Below are 11,869 nucleotides of genomic sequence, written 5' to 3' on the forward strand. Positions count from 1 at the left end.
TTGATGAGGAAAATACAATTGAGGTACTGGCTGTGCAGGTTGTGCAATCCGACCATAACCTGCAGGGGGCACCAGTGGCGTCTGTGCCTGGACATGCGGCAGTTGCATTGAAGCTGCCGGTAGTATTGGTGCTGGCTGTGACTGTCTTTGAGCTGCTATTCCACCCTGGCCAGCAGGAGGCACTGGCGCTGGGGCTGGTGCATTAGCATAATCTGCAGATGACACTGGCCTTCGCATATAAGAACCCGGTGGCAATTGCATGTGGGCTACATATGGCTGTGCTCTGCCAGGTAGAAGGGCTTGCATAGAAGCAATATTAACAGGAGAAGCAATAGTAACAGGAATCCTAGCACCATCAGGGACTGGAGCCTCAGATGATGGCAGAAATCTTGTATCTCTGAGCAAAGACTCCTCCATAGACAATTGCGAGAGTGAGAGCTCCAATTCATGTCTTAATGCAGCTTCACCAGTAGATGGTGCTATAACATTTGCTTCAGGCATCACTGTGGCTCTGTATGTCCTTTGGGACAGCCCATAATCATGTGACACAGGAGCCTCCGGTTCCCATTCGTCTTGCATGACACTCAATGATGGGCGTGACTTTAGCTTTGGGGAAGAAGGAGGCAATATGGCTTCTCCTTGTGGGTGTGGCAATATGGCCGGTTCATGCTCATAATTCCTTTCATATTGCTGAACCATTGACACATATTTCTTTGCCTGCTGCAAACGCCTTTCAAAAAACCCAATTTGTTCACAGTAGCCTTGCATAGCCCTATCTCGCATAGTTTGCTTGGGGCTTGAAGGAGCAAAAGGAATTTTCTTCGGCTGAACTTTAAGTTTCACTCCAAGCCTTTGAAATTCATCTTGAGCCCCTGGAGTGCGAACATTTTCAAAAACAGCTGCCAGGGAGCTTGGAAAAGTAGAAAAAGGAGTGACTGACCTTGCATCGTGGACAGGAGCAGGCGCGTCTTCTCCAAGACGTGTGGCCGAAGCTATAGGAGTTCTTAAAGTCAAAGGGAGCTGCCCCACAGAAAGACTCCTTTCCAGCCGTGGCTTCCTTCCTGACATGTTTCAGCAGTTAATCACCGCTGCCCCACTAGCACTAACTAACTGATAACAGCCGCAGAAACATGCTTCTCCAAAAACATAAATCAAACCATCCTCTGCTACCAAAATGTCAAGGTAAAAATCACCTTTGTAGAGGGCGACGGACCGTGCTTCGGAGAATGCATGATACACTTGCAGGAAGGCAAGAAAAACACGACGCATAATCTTACTAAATACCTTTTACTTACAAAATATAAAAACTAAATATATATTATACAGAGCTAGCTAGCTTCATCCTAACGTAACAGACAGTAACAGCAAAGTGAAAAAAAACAATACAGATAATAACTCTGGGAACTTCTTCTAGACATGCGCACTAAACAGACTGAAACCATAACATAGCTAGTCATATGGGATTCACTATGGTTACCAGATAAGTTATCACAACAGGTGCAGAGAACAGGGGAAAATGTACAGTTAGAAATGAACTTTTCTGACGAACAAAAAAAAACGTGCAGTGACACAATTTTCACACAACCATTGCAGCATCCCTATGGTTACATGATCAAAATTCAGACACTTGGCAACTGTCACACGTTTACGACGGTTGCAGTGTCCCGGGGTCATGTGATCACCTTTTGCAACCTTCTGACAAGCAAAATAAATGGGGAAGCCGGATTCACTTAATAACCTTGTTACTAACTTAACAACCGCAGTCATTCACTTAACAACTGTGATAAGAAAGGTCGTAAAATGGGGCAAAAGTCACTTAACAAATGTCTCACTTAGCAGAAATTTTGGGCTCAATTGTGGCCGTAAGTCAAGGACTACCTGTAGTGGACACTTACCTTGGCATCTTCTTTGTTGAACAGTGAACACCAGGGGGAGCTAATGTTTTTTATACTTAGTCCAAAGGAGCATGTAAAAAATGCCACTTGTAACAAATCTGCAGGGGGGAAAAAAAAGGAACAATAGGATAGCAATAGTATCTCTGTTTTTAAGATACTTATTAAAAAATGGCAAGACGAAAAAAACCACTTCAAAAAAGGGGAAAACATTTCTTTACAATCGTACCATATTATTGAAGAAAAATGGAAACTGAAACAATAATCCAGGAATAGAGCTCTATGTACAGAGAAACAACGTGGTGGAACACAAAAGAACCACAAGTTGTCACTTCTTTTCCCAGACAACTTGAAATTCCACTGAATATATAGTGCCATATAAAATGTATTGGTATAAAATATAAAGGACAAATTGGCAGTTGTTTACTATAAATTTATCTATATTATTCATAAATGATATGCAGATGCGTGTTAAGGATTTGCAGTGAACTTGATTAGTATAAGCAAAAACAGAATTTTTATTAATACATATTTTCTGGAGATGCTTGCAAACTTGGTTCAAATGCTTGTCCATTTAAGCTGCAAAGTGAAACTTAAATACATTATGTTTTCTACATTCTCATACATAGGCAGATACTAACATACTATACAAAATAAGGGTGCCTACTATACAGGACAACATAATTATTTACCTACTTTTGTACTTACTGTATTCTGTATCATTCACGATATTCTAATTAAAAAGCCCTCTGCTTATGTAACTCCATGCTGTTACTCTGATGAGTTTTAATATTTTTCTTCTGTTCGGGTTTTTGAAAAGTCAGTGATCGTAATATCTGTAGTGTGCATTTACACAAACCTTACCACAAGAAAATATAAACAATGATTGATGGCAAGGATACTATTAGTTAGTAGCTACTCAGCCTACTAGCGGTAGATGTTCTACAGCAGTTACATGTTGGGGATTGTATTACCTGAGCTTTGCATGAAAATTGCTGATAGTTTACTTCCTTTCTGTCCTCCACACATGATCATACAAAGCCTTTCCAGTAGTAAACAGTGGGACTCAGTGGTAAACATCTGTCTCCTCTCTCCAGGCTACCACATAAACATGAATCAAGTTTCAGTTTTTACTATTGGTGGCAAATGTACAGGTAGTCCTTGATTTATGTCCATTCATTTAACAGCCATTCGAAGTTACGACAGTGTTGAAAAAAGCAATTTACAGGCAGTCCTCATAGTTACAACAACTGTAGCCAGTGCTTTTTTTGTAAAAGAAAAAGGTGCCGGAACTCACACGTCATACAACCTGCCTTGCCTAACCTACAAAGTTCCATCCAAAAAAAGGTGCCGGAACTCCGTTCTGAGCGTTCTATGAGAAAAAAAGCCCTGACTGTAGCCGTCCCTATGGTCACATGATCAAAATTTGGGGGCTTGGCAACTGGTGTGCATTTACAATGGTTGCTGCATCCTAGGATCACATGATCATCTCTTGTGACCTGTCTAGGAGGCTTCTGACAAGCAAAGTCAATCAGAAAAGCTGTACACATTTCATGACCATGGTGATTTGCTTAACAATGGTGGCAGAAAAGGTCGTAAAATTGGGTATAACTCAATGACCGCATCGTTAGTGATGGAAGTTCTGTATCAATTGTGGTCTAAGTAAAGGACTACCTTTGTGCACCTGAGACGAAATGCCCACAACCAGTGCCAGGACACTTTGGCACTGAAGAGGTTCAAATTCAAGTGATATTTTAACATGTTTAACATTTCACGTCCATCTGATCTTTATAATAACTGAAGACAGGTAGCAAACACAATAAGCTTCAAGAGTTCAAAGACTGAGTATTACCTGCATTTAGGTCTTCCGCTGGTAGACACAAAGTATGTGTGGTTTTATTCACTATCTTCATCATCTCAGGGCTTTCCTTAAAAGCATCAACCTCATATAATGCTGTATCGTTGTCTTCAACGTCTCTTACAAATTTTTCACAATGATCAAAAAATCTCATCAATTTGTCATTGATTTCAAATGTTTCTGTCAAGGTAACTGAAAAATAAATGAAGTAATGTTAGCAATTCCTTTATTTCACGTACTATCATTAAGTTATCACATTGCTGTTATAGCTACTAGTGTACACTTAAAATAATTAATTACATTAAATCACTTATTTAAATGATGAAGATTTCACTAAAATTGAAAGCTTTGTCAGCATCACTGGGTATCGCACAAATAGTATATGTCCACTTACATGCAATGGTATCATGTCAATTTAATATGCGATATTAACAGATGCACATGGACCTCAATAGGCATCTGGTGAAAACAAAGAAGCCATAACTCAATTCAAGATTTTAATTTTCCATGCAAGATCAGGGGAACTGAAAGCTAGTAATGATTTGTTGCAACTATTGTAAGTGGCATCTTAGTCTGCCCATTGGTATTAACTGACGGATCACTGTAAGTGGTTGACTATTCCATAATACTTTGATGCTAAATGATACTTAACAGTTGCCTATTGAATATGACTGTTATTGAAGACACCCTACTTACTATTACTTGGTTTAAATAAGACCTTCAATGAGTCTTAACCTCCAAAACAATCCTTCCTCCATATTATCTTATGAAATTGTTTGTTCGAGAAAAACAATAAAGTACTTGAAAGGATGGGGATCAGATATTTTATATTGGGGGTATAATAAATTTGAGGGGTTCACTCACCTATCTTATGTCATTGTGTGATCATTTAGTACAGGTAGCCCTAAAGTTATGACCACTTATTCAATGGCTGTTCAGAGTTACAACAGCACTGAACGAAGGGGACCAGTCCTCAAGAGTTGTAGCCATCATTGTGTCCTTGCAGACCTGTGATCATGATCTGGGTGCTCAATCCTGGCTTACAATTATGTTGTGGTGAGCCATGATCACATGATTGTAATTTCAGACATTCTCAGCCAACGGAGTCAATGGGGAAGCCAGCAAAAAGTTGGAAGTTCCAGGCCCAAAGACCGGATGATAGGTCTTTTATGGCTTGGAAAGGGAGAGCAACAGGCAGCTGCTTGAAACTACTGGCCAAAAGGAATGTGACCAGAAGTGGCAACAGCAGTAGGTCCAGCTGACCAAGCACCAGGCTGACTCCACTGAAGAACTGATTGGATGGAACAATGCCCTAACATGGTAATTAGACCTTGGATGTGATGGTGCTGGCCCCTCCTCTATCCAGAAGTCCAGATAGCTTGGTACTGTCCAATTTGAGCCAAGTGCCAGATCAAAAAAGGACCATTTCAGACTGTGATCTTGGATTGGACAACCTTGTAATTGCATGGTAAATATGGCCACGGAGCTAGCTGCTTGTACTATTTGCAGTGGTGGGCTCCGGGAACTACAACTGATACTTTTCAGTAGGCTTTCTATAGACATTCTGCGACCTTCAGACCTGCAGGGCTTCAGACAGGGCTAGGTAACTACAATCATCAATTCCACACTTTGTGACAACTTTACAGGACATTTTGCAAAGGTGCAAAAGATGTTTTTTAATCTCAATACAGCAGCCAGTTATATAACTTCAAGTTGCAATGCTTTATGGAGATGAAGGTAAGTGTTATGATTTCCTTGCTTGTAATGTCTTTAGAGCACGGGTCTCCAAACTTGGCTGCTTTAAGACTTGTGGACTTCAACTCCCAGAATTCCTCAGCCAGCATGGCTGGCTGAGGAATTCTGGGAATTGAAGTCCACAAGTCTTAAAGCAGCCAAGTTTGGAGACCCCTGTCTTAGAGTACCGTTTCTGATTATTTGCATTGCCATGGTGAGTGAATGGGTACACAAAGTTGAACTATTCTTAGACACATTCATAACTCAATCTGTAAGTTTTAGGCAAAACAGTGGTATCCTGTGGAACATATTTAAGGAACACTAGTTGTTAATACATTAGCCACTTTCACTTTTAATTAGGCAGTCCTTGATTTAGGAGCATTCATTTAGCTACTGTTCTGAAGTTATCATGGTGCTGAAAAAAGGCACTTATAACTGGTCTTCACACATATGACTACTGCAGCATCTCCCACAGTCATGTGATAAAAATCCAGGTGCTTGACAAATGGCTTGTATTTACAATGATTGTAGCATCCCAGAGTCAGGTAATTGCCATTTATGACCTTCCCAGCTGGTTTCTGACAAGCAAACTCAATAGGGGAAGATTAAGATTTCTTTAATGATTCAGTAATGACCATGGTGATTTGCATAACAACCAAGGCAAAAAGGCTGCAAGATCAGGCGTGAGTCAGTAAATGATGGCCTTGCTCAGTGATGGAAATTCCAATCCCAATATTGTGGTCATAAGTCAAGGACTATCTGTAATTTTGAATTAATTTTAATTACTGCTTGGTGAAGCTACTGTTGCTGGGGAAAAGGGACTATTGTTAGTCATCTCTCAATCTGGCCTGTTTTATCCCCAGCTTTTGCCATGTGCAAATACATGAGGAACAACGCAGAGATTATAATCTTTTTGCTGATGTTTCTGATACTTTCAAAGCACAGCAGAAAATGAGAGATTGGCCTAAAATACAGTAACCTGCCAAATTGGTGAAGAAATAACAATATACCATTCAGATATAGACGGTCACATTTTGTAGCTAGGGAATCCCACTCTCAAAATGCTGACATTGCCATTGTTTCCCAAAATGGGTAGCTGTTTGCTATTTTCTTTTCCAAATACGCCAAAGTAAATAGATCAAAGACATGCCACCACAAGTGAAGATGCTGGAACAGAGTTTATATCTCTTCTAGTTCCATCCCAACCCAAAACACAGAATCATAAAGATGGAAAGGATAATTTAGTCCAATGTTTTTCAAACTTGGCATGTTGGCTGGGGAATTCTAGGAATTGAAGTACACACATTTTAAAGTTGCCAAGTTTGAAAAACTTGATTACAGCCAACAATAGGCAGTAACTTTAAAATAGATGTGACAGATGATTAGTCTGCCCTTGTTTGAACAAATTAATGAAAGGGAACCCATTATCTCCCTTGAAAATTGGTTTTACTGTTGAATGCTTTGAGATGTTTCTTAATATTTAGCTGAAATCTGCCTTCTCGTAACTTAAGACCATTACTAGGCTCCAGAACAACAGAAAACAAATCTTAACCTTCTAAGTCAGGGGTGTTCAAACTTGGCCCTTTTATGACTTGTGGGCTTCAACTCCCAGAATTCCTCAGCCAGGCACCCGCTGGCTGAGGAATTTTGGGAGTTGAAGTCCACAAGTCATAAAAGGGTCAAGTCTGAAGACCCCTGTTCTAAGTGATAACACTTCATGACTTGACTAAAAATGTTACGGTACCTCGCTACACTTGTCTTTTTTAAAGGGTAAATATATTTGTATTCTCTCTTCAGAGAACTTCTTTTCAAGTCACCCAATCATTCTTCCCCACTGCTCTAAGAATAGGTCACAGTACTATCAGGTTGAGGTCTAACTAGCGCAGATTATATTGGAATTACTGTTTCCTGAGACTTACTTCAAGTCGGGAAGTTTGGACTAGCCAGTTAGTTTTAGCATTTAAGGCATCAGGCTAGAAGCTAGGAGACTGTGAGTTCTAATCCTGCCTTTGGCATGAAAGTTGCCAGAGTGACTTTGGGCCAGTTGCTTTCTCTCTCAGTCCAACCCACCTCACAGGGTTGCTGTAGTGGAGAAAACAGGAGGAAAAAAGAATACTAGGTATGGTTGCCATCTTGAATTATTTATAAAAATATGATAAAAGTGATTAAAAAATCCATATAAATACTTCAATTGATGCCATCTCACACTGCTCACTCATATTTGTGTGACCATCTACAATTCTGAGATCATAACTATTAGGAATGCTTGATAGGTTGTATGGTATTTACAATTTCCACATAATAAAACTAAATCACATTTAAGCCAAGGTGAATCAGGCTACTTTTTCCATTTGCTGGCTACAGCTTTCAATATGAAATAATACTATGAGCAGTTTAGAAAATTAGATACTTGCGCAAATGCATTTTTTCCAATCTACACCTGAATATTATTTCAACACCTACTCAGTAATACCTTTCATGACTATAATTATTACTTGCATAAAATTTAATAAGAATATATGAAAATATACACAAGCCTCATATAATCCTCTCCTCTCTAGGTCTTGTTAACAGGACAAAATAAACAGAAAGTGAATATATATAAAAATACTTTAGTTTTCTTTTGTTTTCTGTTCCCAAATAGCCAGATAATTCCCTTCATGGACAATTTCATTTTGAAACTGTAATGCAAACTGCAAAAACTCTTTAAGTTTTCTGTGCTCTTCTTTTATAATTTTGAGCATTCTTTCTCTTGGTTTTTCTATTTAGTTCATTAAAAAAGATTTTTTTAAAAAAATATGTGATTAATTTACTCAAATAAATTAGGAAGTACTTTATGATTCAAAAATTGTTCTTGAGTAAGCAAGCAAGCAATTAAATAAAATAGAATTTGGTTTTGCTATTTGGGCTTCTCTATTTTGATTTATATATTGGATTTATAGCCCCCAGCACAACATTTCTCCATAAAATAACCTTGTGAGGTATATAGTCCGACTGATGACAGTCAATGATAATTTGAAGTTACAAAGGACTTCCCCATATCTATTTATGACCCAGTTCCAAACTTCCAATGGTCATACAATCATATCTCAGGGTTTGACAACCAGCTTGTGTTTACAACCTTTTGTAACATCCTCCGGTCATGTGACTGCAATTCTTGGCTTTTTTTTTTTTTGCCAGGAACCGGTATTTACTTCTGGTTTCTGGCAAAAAAGAGGTCGATAAAACAAAAGGTTGCAAAAAGTTTATAAAATTGGGTGTGTTCATGTAATCCCAAACTCAAATGCAGTCATAAATTAAGGACTTCCTGCATTGGGGCACAAGAGAATTACTAGCTCTAAGCCACCCATGAGAATGAACAACTGAGAGTAGACTAGATCTGAGACTCCCTGTTCCAGGTCAACATTTAACTACTATACCACACCGGCATTTGCTGCAAATGTCACCCCAGCTTCCAAAGCTATGAAGTGTAACGTAAGGAGGTTAGAAAAAATCAACATTCTGCTGGCTGGAGATTGCATTTAATATTGTGGGTGGCTGAGAGTCATGGTGAGTGGGTGATGATCCAATGCAAATGGAGCCAGAATTTTTTCTCTCCTCCCTCCCCCTAAGCTTTCAAGGTAATTCAGGGCACGTTTCTACATTATATTGGCCTATTTCAGAAGCTACACTGCAGATTTCTGTTTTGTTTGTTTTACAGGAAATCATACCACAAGTGTTCGGAAAGCAATGGTCAAAGGTGGAGGATCTGAGGGTCATCAGAACAAACCAACTCCATCTAACCTAACTTTTTCTCTCAGCACTAGGTAGCTTCAAATAAGAAGGTAGATAATGTTTCTATGACAGAACAGTTTGGATTATGGAACCTGCATTTAGCTAGAATGATATTTTTAAACTGTGCAGCTAGAGGGCAAATGTATAGCCTGCAGGGAGTATAAATACAAAAGAACTAATTCAGTGGTTCCTAAGTTAATAGCATATTCACCGCATTAACTTAAGAGGTACTCAAAGATACTTCTTCTTTCTTAAAAGAAAGAGATGGCAATTAAAAAAGGATCCGTATGGAAAGCATGAAGAGGAGGAGCACCACATAGACATAAAGACCAACCCCAAATCGGGATTTAGAAAGCAATATGAAAGCAGCAGAGACTGCCCCTCACAATAAAGGTAGTCCTCAACTTAGTTTGTTTAGCGACCGTTTAGTTACATTGGCACAGAAAAAGTGACTTATGACCATTTTTCACACTTATGAGTATTGCAGCATCTTCAATGTCATGGGATCAAAATTCAGATGTTTGGCAACTGGTTTAGATTTATGATGGTTGCAGTGTCCCGGGGTCATGTGATCACCATTTACGACCTTCTGGTAAGCAAAGTCAATTTAAATATACATTTATAAATTTAAAAAAATTAATTAATTAAATTAAATTAAATAGGGAAGCCAGTCACTTAACCACGTTACTAACTTAAAAGCTGTAGCATTAAAGGTCTTAAAATGGGACAAAACTCACTTGGCAAGTGTCTCGCTTAGCAACAGAAATGTTCGGCTCAATTGTGGTTGTAAGTCAAGGACTACCTTGTCAGAGGCCAAGTTGATTTTGACAGGGCAAGAGTTAAATCTCCAAAATGCTTCTCTTGCCTGTTGTGCTCTGCTTTCCTGACTGCCCGACAAACCATCACGGTGAATGAAGTGATGGAAAAAATGAATGGGTGCTGAAGTTTGTTTAAACCCAACGGATTGAAGGGGACAAGTCAAATTTGAAAACAGAAGGCACACGTAGGAGATGAAAGTTTGCTGTTCCTTTAAAAATGGATTAGGACTGATTGAAGATGTTTTCTCCTGACAGCAGGAGATAAAGAAGTAGGGCAGTGATAGGCTGGCTCAACAGTGACTTATTGAACTTGTATGTGGCAGGGCAACCACCTCCAAAGACGTGTTTTGGTATGCTGCACTCCAGCTTTTTGACAGCATTTTCGCATGCCGTCACCAAGGAACTGCTTTCAGCTCCCAGTCCTGTGCAGCTGAAGCCAAGCCTGGCCAAGTAACCAAACCAGGCATGTCTCATCATCATCAGGAACAAATAAACAAAGAAAAACAAAAAAGGTAAAGGTGAGCTAGGACAAAGATAAAGAGGTAGGCAGGTGAGGGCAGTTGGAGTTAGCCCTTTATCTTACTGAGGGTGAGGGCTGGGAGGTACCCAGCCAGAATGGGTTGGCTTGGATGCTCGCTTAAAAATCCACAATTTTTTATTAATAACTGCAACTGGGAGAGCCAGGATTACGGTCTTAAAGCAATCATGTGACATCTTATTTTTAGTGATGACATTACTTTAGTGACTAAAATTCCAGTATCTAGAAGCTGGAGTTCAGCATGCCAAAACAGAGGTCCCCAACCTTTTGGGCATCAGGGACCGGTTACGTGGAGAAAGATTTTTCTGCGGACCGAAGGGGCCGTGGTTTTGTGTGCTGCCTGCATCCTATGGATGGGATTTTCCTTGTTTGTGCAGCCCGGTACTGGTCCACGGACCGGGGGTTGGGGATCCCTGTGCCAAAATACCCCTTTGGATGTGGTTGCCCTACCGTACACAAATTCAGTAAGTCTCTGTTGAGCCAGCCTATCACTTCCCTAAATGATAATTCAAATGACTGAAAAGTAAAGGACTATCTTTTGATTTGCTTGCGAAATCCAGCCAGAATTGAAATGTTCTGAAAATTGCTCAGCAACCAAGGAGTAACAGTGCTTTTAATTACAATCAGAAGAGAAGTGTAAACAATAATTACTATCTTGCCCAATAGTTGTTCAGTTATTTCTATCTTGGTCTTTGTTCTCTCACATACACAAAAATGACACCAGCGAAGCCCACTGGGGGAATGGAGGGATCTCCAACGAATCCTGAACCCCGGGAACTACAAATCTATACCCGTTTACTGACTGCAATTACTTCCAGATGAAGGGATTTTGGGGATCAAGGAGTATTTAAAAATTAAAGGCCTGGAGACTAAAACATATGAAGAATGGTTGCAGGATTTGGGTTTGGCTAGTCTAGAGAAAAGAAGGACTAGGAGTGATATGATAGCGAGCAGCACTCCAGTATTTGAGAGGTTGCCACAAAGAGGAGGGAGTAACTTATTTACCAAAGCACCTGAGGGCAGGACATGAAACAATGGATGGAAACTAATCAAGGAGAGAAGCAACCTGGAACTAAGGAGAAACTTCCTAACAGTGAGGACAATTAACCAGGGAAAGAGCTTGCCCTCAGAAGGTGTAGGTGCTTCATCACTGGAGGTTTTTAAGAAGTGACTGGACAGTCACTTGTCTGAAATGATACAGGGTTGGACCAGAAGACCTCCAAGGTTCCTTCCAGTTCTATTCTGATTGATTGAT

The 11,869-nt window shown here is 39.7% G+C and overlaps 1 protein-coding gene across 3 annotated transcripts in view; it reads right to left on the bottom strand.

Annotated features, from left to right (window-relative positions):
* MINPP1 (multiple inositol-polyphosphate phosphatase 1) overlaps window positions 1–7,531 on the bottom strand; it is a 31,610-nt gene extending 24,079 nt beyond the window's left edge. The window contains exons 1-3 of one of the 3 annotated variants that reach the window (XM_083365018.1): window positions 7,404–7,531; window positions 3,745–3,942; window positions 1,896–1,993 (exon numbers count right to left, since the gene is read on the bottom strand). In XM_083365018.1, the coding sequence (XP_083221144.1) occupies window positions 1,896–1,993; window positions 3,745–3,904 (258 nt within the window). In that variant the 5' untranslated portion in view covers window positions 3,905–3,942; window positions 7,404–7,531. Of the gene's footprint in view, window positions 1–1,895; window positions 2,846–2,866; window positions 2,991–3,744; window positions 3,943–7,403 lie in introns of those variants that run through there. The other 2 variants (XM_083365019.1, XM_083365017.1) reach the window with 2 other exon arrangements.
* Between the last annotated feature and the right edge of the window lie 4,338 nt (window positions 7,532–11,869).

The sequence above is a fragment of the Vipera ursinii genome (genome assembly GCF_947247035.1).
Source record: "Vipera ursinii genome assembly, chromosome: 5".
Lineage (NCBI taxonomy): Eukaryota > Metazoa > Chordata > Lepidosauria > Squamata > Viperidae > Vipera > Vipera ursinii.